The 12,608-nt window shown below is 42.0% G+C and overlaps 1 protein-coding gene across 15 annotated transcripts in view; it reads right to left on the bottom strand.

Moving 5' to 3' along the window:
• The window catches only part of MBNL3 (muscleblind like splicing regulator 3), a 100,826-nt gene that overhangs the window by 41,630 nt on the left and 46,588 nt on the right, over nt 1-12,608 (bottom strand). For all 15 annotated transcript variants that reach the window (XR_005451608.1, XR_005451610.1, XR_005451611.1 and 12 more), the window contains exon 2: nt 11,277-11,441. Coding sequence is in view for 5 of the 15 variants with exons in the window: in XM_038748440.1 (XP_038604368.1) it covers nt 11,277-11,441 (165 nt within the window). In the remaining 10 variants the exon portion in view is untranslated. The remainder of the gene's footprint in view (nt 1-11,276; nt 11,442-12,608) is intronic.

Below are 12,608 nucleotides of genomic sequence, written 5' to 3'. Positions count from 1 at the left end.
GGAACTGGGTGACAAATATCCAATATCTACCATAAATACCACCTTCAAGAACAAGGGTGAGAAAGACAACTGGGAATTTGGGGGGCATTTTATTGATCATCATAGCTGGTAGGATCCCCATCTTTCTAAACCACTACTGAAAAATATGAAACTGGAATTCTGAGGTTTGCAATGTGGGTTACTTTGCAAAATACACAGCAGATGTAATCTTTGGTATGCAATACATCAAACAAAAGGGGAGGAAAAAACACTACTTGTATCCTGCATTCACAGACCTTACAAAGCAGCTGAACTGACCAGAAGATTTGGGACCTGGCAGTTAGTAAGAAAGTTTGGTTCTTCGAAGAAGGACAGCAAGGTCCAAAGATCGTTCTTTGATAGTATAACTGATTGTGTCGGAGTTGAAGGAGCTTAGTCTTAACATTTTCACATCAGTGACTGGTTAAAACAGTGCCGGGTAATCAGGTTCAATCATATTTAAACATGTTCTTCCCAGTCATGTCTGAAAAAGTGAAAAGGGACCTAGAGGCTGGTGTACTACAGACAGGCAAATTTGCATCCTTGTTCCTTTATTTATTTTTAATTGGGTTGCATACTCAATATGTTCAGCCTCAATAGCCTCTTTATTTACAAATACATTGGCAGTTACCAATAACTGACAATTGGCAATAAGACACTATTAGTTCTTTCCCTCCTACTTAATCACTCTCTTTTCCCACTATGCCCTAATTCACACTCTTTTTTTTAAGTTCTTATTATGTGCCAGGCACTGTAAGTCCTAGATAGGTACAGGCCAATGAGGTTGGACACAGTCCAGGCTTCACATGGGGCTCTCAGTATTAATCCCCATTTTATAGATGAGATAGCGAGGCACAGAGAAGTTAGGTGACTTGCCCAAGGTCACACAACAGACAAGTGGGGGAAACAGGATTAGAGCCCAGGTCTTCCTGACTCCCAGACATGTGCTCTAGCCCCCAGACCATGCTGCACTCTTCAGTCCTCTCAAAGCTAACCTTCTCGCTGTACCTCGTTTTCATTTCTCTTGTAACTTCTAACTCACACCCTGTCCCTACAGATTTGACATATCACTGGTCTCCCCATCTTCAAAGCCCTTCTGAAATCACATCTCCTCCAGGTGAACCCACCTTGTAGACTGTGAGCCCGCTATTGGGTAGAGACCGTCTCTATATGTTGCCAACTTGTACTTCCCAAGCGCTTAGTACAGTGCTCTGCACACAGTAAGTGCTCAATAAATACGATTGAATGAATGAATGAGGTTTGCCCTGATTAATTTATAATCTTTCCATTTATATTCCCTAAATAATGGCATTTATTAAGCGCTTACTATGTGCAAAGCACTGTTCTAAGCGCTGGTGCCATGTCATGTCTTTTGAACTACTGAAGCCCTCAAGTACACACAGCCCTCCATAATAGTTATGTATGGGACACATATTCTATTACTTCCACTCATCTGAAATATATTTTAGTGCTTGTGTCCCCTGCTAGACTGTAAAATCCCTGTGGGCAGGGATCATGCCTACTAATCCTTTTGCACTCTCCCAAGTGGTTAGTATAGTCCTCTGCTCATAGTAGATGCTCAATAAACCCTATTAAAGCTCTTCATTTTCAGTTTAAACTAATTTTTACTGAAAATGAATCATCAAAACCATTGAAAGCCTATTCTGAGAAGAGCAGGATGTTTTATAAATTAACTTTTCCCCAATTTTCACCAAATTTTATAGATAAAAAGGTAATAAAATGGAATTTATTATATTAAACTCTCTGATATCCTAACCAAACCTGTAAGCTCCTCCTCTCGACTGTAAAAACCTTGTGGGCAGGGATTGTGCCTATCAACTCTTTTATACTGTTCTCTCCCAAATGTTTAGTTCAGTGCTCTGCAAATGCAGTAAATGTTCAATAAATATCACATTATTTCAGCAGTCCAAATTGTTCATATAACAGAGTAGGGAAGGCAATGTCTACTACCAGTTAATGACCAGTTAATAAGGAACGCAGGGGTGAGGAAAGACAGTCATGCCTGGGCAACTGCAGGCTTGAGAACTGGGAAAGGGAGAATGAAGAGAAGGTGAGTGTTTTTTTATTTTTTAAAAAACACCTAATCCCTTACAACCCTTGAATACAACAAAATAAAATCTGATTCTTACCCAGAAATATTACCCATTTTGCCACTGATTCCCACCCATTTTTAGTTTAGTAATAAATTCAAATAAATTCCACAAAAAATTAATAAAATAAAAATGAAAAACAAAACTCCCTACAGATATTGCAGTTAATACCCAAACAACAAAACTGACATCCTTACAAAAATTAACTAATTTGCCTAGAAAACGAGGGTTCTTGTTTTTTGGCTTCTTTTTTGATTGATTAGAGAGATGGTATGGCATAGATTGCTGTTGGGTTTTTGGTTGTTTTTTTTTTTTTAACAATCCAGCTATATGGAGTTTCTCATGAGTGATAGTAGGAAACACAGTAACATTAAACCTATATAGAACCATTTATTCATTGGTTTCAAAATACTTTAAAAACAATGTGTCCCAATGCTCACGTAAATACTGTCTTGAAACATTCCACAAATGGGTAAACTGAGGCACAGGGTATTTAAATGAATTAGGCAACATCTCCCTACCCCACCACCCCTGTCGGATACTGAATTCTTTGTAGTCTTTCATTCTGGTTATCTGGATTTATACTGGACTCAGTTTCCTTGTAATTAACAGCAAATGATTAAATAAAGGGATATCAGACTAGGAAGCAGGTATACTTTCTACACCTGCTAACGCGAGGCCACAAGAAACAACAGGGAGAACAACCCAAGAACATGCATCCAATGTGAGCTGAACTGGGAAATTAATAGTAGGAAGGGAGAGTGATTACAACTTCGCCGTTCAGATCTAAAATCATTTAACTTCCTAAAATTCACAGTTAATTTGGACAATTTTAAACCTGCTTTCTTGTGTACTTTGAGTTCACTTTTCTCTGATCAATTTCAATTGTTCAATTCCAGTGTTCTGTAGTATTGCTGCACTACTTCAAAGCTTCCATATAAAGGGGAACAATACATTTGAACAGTCTTGATGGCTAAAAATAATTGTATTGTTCATTTACTATTGTATCTCCCCCCAAACCAAGCACACACATTGAGATTCCTGTTTAATTATTCCTGTTCTGAAGTATGGGGTTGCTGTCATTACTCATGCAGAAATAGCCTCTTATAAACTTAAAGCCCAATTTACAAGAAATACATTTAAGGAGACTGGAGGGTCAAGATATTAAAAAAGGCCCCAGACAGCCTCTTGATGATTCAGTCAAAGATGAAGGACGAGATGCAAGTGGAGCCAACAATTATAGCTTACTTAGTTGGGATTCCACCACTTAGCTACACACAAAGCACCAAGCCGAACCCTGTGAACTGGCTCTCCCCGGTTGGAAACCAAATTGTGCCAAGTCAGCAACTGTCTCCATGATCAAAGCCTCAGTATAATACGCCATTTGCTTGGGCACGCCTGCTGTTGTGTAGGAGCTGGGCTAAAAATCCCAACGCACCCATACAGAAAGACATAAAGAAAATCCCTTGTGGGAAGGCCACTGCCTGGCAAGACTTCCGAGGCACCTTTTATTTTTAGAACACTATCGCAACACACAGATTTTGACACTCTGCAGGAGGTTTCTTGCACTTGGACTGTCACCCTTGCCCTTGGATTTGCACTCTTTATTCACCCCTCCCTCAGCCCACAGCAATTATGTATATATCCATAATTTATTGATATATAGAAATGACTGTGTTCTCCTCTAATAATAATGATGATTAATAATTATGGTATTTGTTAAGTGCTTACTATGTGCTGAGAACTGTTCTAAGAGCTGGAGTAGATACAAGGAAATCAGGTTGTCCCACATGAGGTTCACAGTCTTAATCCCCATTTTACAGATGAGGTAACTAAGGCACAGGGAAGTTAAGTGGCTTGCCCAAGCTCACACAGCTGGCAAGTGGTGGAGACAGGGTTAGAACACACGTCCTCTGACTTCCTAAGCTCATGCACTTTCCACTGAGCCACGCTGCTTCTTCTCTCTAGACCGTAAGCTCCATGTGTGTAGGGGACATGTTACCAATTTTATTATATTGTACTCTCCCAAGCACCTAGTACAGTGCTCATACGGAGTTTGAGAGCACAGGCTAGGCAATCAAAATATGACTGATTGTTTAATTGATTGGCTCCTCCCTTCTCTGAACTCAAGGATGGGGAACCAAACTTATTCCTCAGGCATGCTTTAGGAAAGTTTGAAATCTCCTTCCCCATGACATCATTTTTCTCCACATCTGACACCACCCCAAGTGATGCATTTAGATGTTCTAAGCCCTCCTTTCCTCTTCTCCCACTCCCTTCTGCATTGCCCTGACTTGCTCCCTTTGTTCTCCCCACTCCCAGCCCCACAACGCTTATGTACATATCTTTCACTTATTTATTTATATTGTCTGTCTCCCGCCCCCCCCCCCACACACTGTAAGCTCCTTGCGGGCAGGGAATGTGTCCCTTGTTGTATTTTACTCTCCCAAACTCTCAGTACAGTGCTCTGCACACGATAAAATGCTCAATAAATACAACTGGATAAATAAATGTCCTAGGAAGCTCAAAATCCAAGGGCCAGCTTGGGGGACTGACATAGGAAATGCTTTTTCTTCTAAAAAAACGACCTGCAAAATCTCAGGTAGACATGCCCTCTGTTTCACTTGCTAAGCATCTAAGCAGCAAGCGAAGTTAATATAGGGCTTCAGAGTGGGAATTTGATATTAGTAAATGTCAATTCACACCTGTTAACTATCCTGAATAGACTTGCTGGCTGCCCCAAGCACTCCATTCAAATCGGTTGGGTGTGGCATTTAGCCATTGTTCAGATACTGGATTGCATTGAATTTATTCTCTAGCAACTGTCCCAATTAGACTGACAGCCCCTTTATGAGGGGTCTCATTAGAAGTGAATTCTATTTAACTTTGCAAAACAGATGTATTATTCTGGTGATTCATGAGCAAACTAAATTGCTTTGGTTCATGTTTTGCAGCAGGATGGAGCTTTAAAGTCCAATCCAAATGCTACCAATGATGGATCGCTTGATAGCACCAAAACAGGCACCATTCCCTGCGATTAGGGCTGAAGCTATGCCATAATTGGACCAAGTGAACCGGATTTTGTCTTTTATACACTAAATGATAACTTCTTCTCCCTGACTTGCAGTAGGACATGTAAGACTATCAGTCGCTCCAGAAGTCACAAGGAGCAGAGCTCAATTTAAAAACCAACACTTCACAACTGGCCCAGATCATTCAATATACAATTCCAAAATCCAACTGCATTATTAAAACTAGGTCAGGCTGCGATTTTGCCTCTAAAGAGCCAGAGGTTCCAGTCTTCCTTTGACCTCCAGAGTGAAAGCTAACAAAGTTAGGGAATGTGTCCGTTCATTATTATATTGTACTCTCCCAAGTGCTTAGTACAGTGCTTTGCACACAGTAAGCACTCAATAAGTACGATTAAACGAATGAAGTTGGTAATATTTTTTGCCTATTTCGTTCATTTTACATGTGGTTCTGCTACTGATGCCTGTTTACTTGTTTTGATGTCTGTCTTCCCCCTTCTAGACTGTGAGCCCGTTGTTGGGTAGGGATTGTCTCTATCTGTTGCTAAATTGTACTTTCCAAGTGCTTAGTACAGTGCTCTGCACACAGTAAGTGCTCAATAAATATGATTGAATGAATGAATGCATGCAGTGGGGTAGATAAATTAGTTCTCAATTTTTAAAAATAGTATTTGTTAAGCACTTACTATGTGCAAACACTGTATTAAGCACTGGGGTAGATGCAACCTAATTGGGTTGGACACAGTGCCTGTCCCACTTAAGGGTCACAGTCTTAATCCCCATTTTACAGATGAGGTTAACAGAGGCACAATTACTGCATTTACTATGGTCTCATACCTTCAGAGTATGAGCACAGATTAATCTTTCCTGAGACCAATTTGCTACAACAACTGAATTTATTCCAACAGAAGGGGGAAATGAATTGTATGGTGTCCCAGAGGGCAAAGATAATCAGACAAAAAGATTCTGTGGATGAGAGGCAATAGCAATGGGTTGCAGGTTGTAACCCTAAATCCTCTGCATGGACTTTTTTCCATGACTCTTGACATTTGTAAAATGAGAATCAGTGATGCTAACCCATGTAAAAGATGGACTGGAATAAACTGCAAAAAGGGCTCTGCTTATTGCTAATACGTAAATAATATCCTGCCCATCAGTTTTACAAATGGGTACATTAAGGGATAACAATGATAATAATAATAATAATAATAGTGGCACTATGTGCCAGGAACTGTACTAAGCGCTAAGTGAGGCACAGAGAAGTTAAGTGACTTGCCCAAAGTCACACAGCTGATAAGTGGTGGAGCCAGGATTAGAACCCATGACCTCTGACTCCCAAGCCCAAACTCTTTCCACTGAGCCACGCTGCTTCACGCTGGCATCAACTCCAGCAAACACATTCTTGACCAGCAGCATGGCCTTGTGGAAAGAACACAGGCCTGGAAGTCGGAGGACTTGGATTCTAAGCCCAGTTCCGCCACTTAATAATAGATAATAACCGTGGTACTTGCTAAGTGCTTACTATGTGCCATGCACTGTACTAAGCACTGGGGCAGATTCAAGCAAATAGAGTTGGACACAGTCCCTGCCCCATGTGGGGCTCACAGTCTCAATCCCCATTTTACAGATGAAGTAACTGAGTCACAGAGAAGTAAAGTGAGTTGCCCAACATCACAGAGCACAGAAGTGACGGAGCTGCAATTAGAACCCATAACCTTCTAATTCTGAGGCCCGTCCTCTATCCACTATGCCAGGTGGAGTGAAAGAATGTCTTCTCATTAAGTTGAAGATGGGGGGCTATAATACATATTCCTGTGCCCCCAATATGCACAAATCCTGACAAATCCCCAACTGGAGGTGAGCTCAGGATCAGGACAGTTCTCAGATACAGTGGAAGATGCTGTGTGCTTTTGTGATGGTCCCCGTGAATATTTCCTCGAGATATGTAATGTGCTACACTGGGGGTGGCCAAGGAAGCTGTCAGTGATTCTCGAGTCTACCCAGACAGCGATCTATTTTGAGAAAACAAATACATGAGGGAAGTAGAAAAAGCTTCTCTTCCTCTCACCAGCTACCAAACATCACATCTAATCCGTCACCAAAACCTGCCGGTCTCACCTCCGCAACATCACCAAGATCCACCCTTTCCTCTCCATCCAAACCGCTACCCTGCTCATTCAATCTCTCATCCTATCCCGACTGGATTACTGCATCATCCTCCTCTCCGATCTCCCATCCTCCTCTCTCTTCCCACTTCAATCCATACTTCATGCCACTGCCCAGATCGTCTTTGTTCAGAAACGATCTGGGCATGTTACTCCCCTCCTCAAAAATCTCCAGTGGCTACCGATCAACCTACGCATCAGGCAAAAACTCCTCACCCTCAGCTTCAAGGCTCTCCATCACCTCACCCCCTCCTACCTCACCTCCCTTCTTTCCTTCTACAGCCCACCCTGCACCCTCCGCTCCTCTGCCGCTAATCTCCTCACTGTGCCTCGCTCCCGCCTGTCCCGTCGTCGACCCCCGGCCCACATCCTCCCCCTGGCCTGGAAAGCCTCCCTCCGCATATCCGCCAAGCTAGCTCTCTTCCTCCCTTCAAAGCCCTACTGAGAAGCTCACCTCTTCCAGGAGGCCTTCCCAGACTGAGCCCTCTCCTTCCTCTCCCCCCCACCCCCCACCTTACCTCCTTCCCCTCCCCACAGCACCTGTATATATGTATACGTTTGTATGTATTTATTACTCCATTTATTTTACTTGTACATATTTATTTTATTTATTTTATTTTGTTAATATGTTTTGTTTTGTTGTCTGTCTCCCCCTTCTAGACTGTGAGCCCGCTTCTGGGTAGGGACCGTCTCTATATGTTGCCAACTTGTACTTCCCAAGCTCTTAGTACAGTGCTCTGCACACAGTAAGCGCTCAATAAATATGACAATGAATGAATACATTATTGCTCCAACAGAAATTAAAACAAGAAAATTGGGTCCACATACATTCTATCAATGAATTAATCGATTGTATTTATAGAGTGCTTACTGAGTTGCGGAGCACTGTATTAAATGCTTGGGAGAGTACAATATAACAGACTCAATAGACACAGTCCCTGCCCACAACAAGTTTACAGTCTAGAGGGGGAGACAAGCATTACTATAGAAGCAGCATGGCCTAGTGAATACAGCACGGGCCTGGGAGTCAGACGGTCATGTGTTCTAATCCTGGCTCTGCCACTTCTCTGCTGTGTGACCTTGGGCAAGTCACTTAACTTCTCTGCGCCTCAGTTCCCTCATCTGTAAAATGGGGATTAAGACAGTGAGCCCTTTGTGGAACAGGGACTGTGTCCAATCTGATTATCTTATGTCTACCCCTAGCACTTAGAACAGTGCCTGGCACAGAGTAAGTACTTAACAAATACCATTATTATTATTATTCTTATTGCAATCAAACAAATTATGGATCGATACATAAGTGCTATGGATCAAATGCTAAACCATACAGCACTTGATCAAAGAATAGGAATTTGCTTCCTTTGCTCTGGGAGAAATTTCTGTTACCCATTTGAAGTGAGTGCCTAATTAACTAAATGCCCTCACTAGGCTAACCCCAAGAAGATGGGGTCCTTCCCCAATACTCCGGGGGCAGTACTCCATCTATAACAGGGTATCATTGAATCCTCAAAGAATTCTAGAAACTAATGGCTTTTTCACTCAGTAGAACTCAGATCTCTTGTATGTATATTTGCTTGACACAGGCTTTTCTTGGAATACCAGCCCCCACTCCTAACCAGGCAAAGGCATCAGCTGCCCTAGAAAAAGGAAGAAGAGTTTATTAAATTTAGTTTTGGCCCATGGCCTTATTTCCTTCATGCCCTGGGTATGTGCTAATTGCATGGGGTGAGTCTGTGTATGTCGGAGCACTTAAGCACAGACTAGACTTTCCTGAGACCAACTTGCTAAAACAACTTTTTTTTTTGCAGTGAGGAGGGGTTGCTATTCGTTAAGTGTTTACTATGTGCCAGGCACTGTATTAAGCACTGGGGACGATAGAAGCTAATCACGTTGGACACAGTCCATGTCCCACAAGGGGCTCACAGTCTTAATTCCAATTTTACAGATTGAGATAACTGAGGCCCAGAGAAGTTAAGTGACTTGCCCAAGGTTACCCAGCAGACAAGGGATGGAGCTGGGATTAGAACTCAAGTACTTCCGATACCCAGGCCCGTGCTCTATACACTACACCACACTGCTTCTCATGGGGATATTATTTCTGATTAACCAGTAGTAAAGAATACCAAATTTACTGACAGTTTCATCCAGCCTGTGAGTCTTGAGGGAGGGGGTTTCGGTAAAAAGTTTCAGTGGGCCACAAGTTTTTCTAAGTTTCTCTTTAAGCATTAATTAAATAGGATTAATAGGGATTCATGTAAAGGAAGAACAGCCTGCATCTAAATGATCTCTTTTCCCTAAGACAGGTCTTACTGAGAGTAAACCGCCTCCAGTTCTCACCATACTAAGTCTTTCGGCATTCATTTAGTTTGTTATGTAGACTACTGAAATGGATACCAAAGACAGATTACACAACCTTTTTCAAATTTATCTTGCCATCAATGTAAAAGAAGTAGGGCAGCTGGGATTAGAATGAGACACCACAGAGCTAAATTTGAGACATGGAAGAACTGTGGCAAAAAGGGGTCAGTTCTAATTTCTCCCTAGGAGAGAACGAAACAGAGGCATAAAGACCTGGCAAAATAGCTCTCTGAGGTCCTCAAGTTAACTTTGGAAACAGTACATCCATGGAGAGTGGGTGAACTACCTTCCTCATAGATATATGGAATGATACAACAGTATGAGTTTTGTATGTTTGTCTCTTTGACTACAGAGTGGGGAATATATTTCTTCAATCCATCAATCATCAATCGGAGGCATTTATTGAGCACTTACTGCACTGTACCAAGTGCCTGGAAGAGTACAACAGGGTTGCTAGACACGATCCCTGTACTCAAGTAACTTAAAGTCTAATGGGAGTCTACTACATTTTTCCAAGCACTTAGTACAGTTTGTGGCACTCAGCAGGCATTCACATTTACCCAAGCAGAATCTCGGGGGTGGCGATCTTCCACCTTAGTATGGGGCAAGGTACATGGCAATCACTTAGAACACAATGGCCCCTTTTTACGGTATTTGTTTTGGATAAAGCACTATTCTATGTGCTGGGTTAGAAACAAGCTAAACAGGTTGGACACAGTGTCCATGTCCCAAATGGGGCTCACAGTTTTAATCCCCATTTTACAGATGAGGAAACTGAGGCAGAAAGAAGTTAAATAACTTGACCAAGGACACACAGCTGACAAGTGGCAAAGCAGGATTAGCGCTCAAGTCCTCTGACTACAAAGCCCATGCTCTTTCCAGTAGGCTACATTGCAGAAAACCCTCAAAAGTCTTTGATTTTCAGCTGATAAAGTTCACCTGTGAATTGGGATAGTTTATGAAAGCAGGCCAAGTGTTTTCCAAGCACTATAAGCACAGGAACACTTTAACATGCACAAGGATAATACTCCACTCTGAGGATTTTGAGTCTGCTACAGAGTCATGAGATGTTAGTAAAGGATATTTGATGAGGTTGGGAAAATTGGCACTAGATGACGGAAAGGGAATTGAGTCTGAAGTTACTTGTTGTAAAGGGTCCTTCTGAAAAGTCCATGATGGGTCAGATATTTTCTGAGTGGCCTGCTCCTTACCATGCTCTATCCTGAATAACCACAAGCCCTGTGGGCCCCAACCATTAAGGGGAGTCAACAGCTCTCCCTCCCCGACTTTGCTCCTCAAGTTCATTTCCTTTGCTCTGATGCTTCATGGAAAGCAGCAGGGAATGGGGTTAAATGGAAGGGAGCAAGGCCAGCAGCAGCCTGAGTGGCAGGGATGCTGCTAATTATACTGGTATGTGGTCTCTTACAAGACCAAAGTACAATTTTCTCCTTCAAAGAAAAGCATCAGTTTTCCATGTTTTCTGGAATAATGAAAACCAGAAGCACCAAGTCTTACGGGCAATTGAGTTGCATCTTTATGTAAAGACATCAATGACATTCCTCCTGGGGGGTAAATTAAGATGCTGAATAACTTACAATTGGCTGTAGCTGAGCGCCGGGTAGCATGAACTGCATTTGCTGTGCAAACATGGCAGCTGCTGTCTTTTGCTGGATCAGGTTGTTGCGTCCATTGATTTCGAGTTGTGTTTTTAAGTGTGGAGGAGGGTGAAGGTATTTGCAGTTCTCTCTAGTGCAACGGCCCTAAAAATAAAAGCACATACTACTTTAGTAATTTGCCATCATATACACCTGAACGTCAATATACAAATATTCAATTTACATTACACTATTTTCAATTAATTACATTAATGTACATTAAGATGATTCCAAATCCATATATTAAAATGTAAACAAAAATAAGGGAGTCAGAGTGCAAACCAGTTCAAGGTTTCTGAAAGGACATAATAGAAAATTTTATTTTGATTCAATATCAGCTTTGATTCACCCATGATTCATTCATTCATTCAATCATATTTACTGATCGCTTACCATGTGCAGAATATTGAATTAAGCCCTTGGGAAAGCGCAGAACAACCTAAGAGGGATATGTGAGTTCAAGGCCCTAAGTCTCCATGGAGCCGAAGGGGCACAAACTAGAAATTGTCAAAAAGTCCAGGACTACTTCCAATCTAAATTCATTATATGAGATAATTTTGAAATAAGCCATAACAACCTATCACCAAGAAATCTATTTACGGACTGATACAATTAATACATGAATGACCATAAATTGAAGCCCTCAATACTGCTCTCTCCATTGAACTCAACACTCACACCCTTTTCCCTCCACCAATCTCATACCACTAACCCACAGCCCTGGATCATCTCCACAGCACGCATCCTTCACTTCTGTGCGTAAGCTGTGGAGCACCCCTGGTGAAAATCCAGACATCTGGATTTCCAAACATCAGGCCAATCTCAACCATCTCAAATTAATTCTCACCTGCTTTAACTCTGCCCTCTCTGCCCAGCAACATTATTTCTCCATTCTTATTGACTCCCATGTCCATTGCCTGCACCAGCTGTTTCAGATGTTCAATTCCTTCCGCAAACTCCCTGTCCCCACCTCTTGCCCCAATGACCTCGCCAGTGCTTGGCACATAATAAGCACTTAACAAATACCATTATTATTATTGTTATACTTTGATTAAATGAAACCATCAAGTGTGATCTCCCTGAAATTTCCCCTGCTCCTCTCCAGTCCCTCCCTCCTCCTGCCCCTCTTTGACTCTCCCACATATATCAAGTGGAAATCTCTCAAAAGCTACCCCCTCCATCTGCTCCTCCCTCCCCATCCCTCTGCACTTTATCAATACACTTGCTCCCCCTTCCTTCTTCCCTCCCTGACCACCATCTTCAGCCATTAAC

The sequence above is a fragment of the Tachyglossus aculeatus genome, chromosome 6, assembly GCF_015852505.1.
Source record: "Tachyglossus aculeatus isolate mTacAcu1 chromosome 6, mTacAcu1.pri, whole genome shotgun sequence".
Taxonomy (NCBI): Eukaryota; Metazoa; Chordata; class Mammalia; order Monotremata; family Tachyglossidae; genus Tachyglossus; species Tachyglossus aculeatus.
This window is presented reverse-complemented; position numbering and strand designations above follow the sequence as displayed.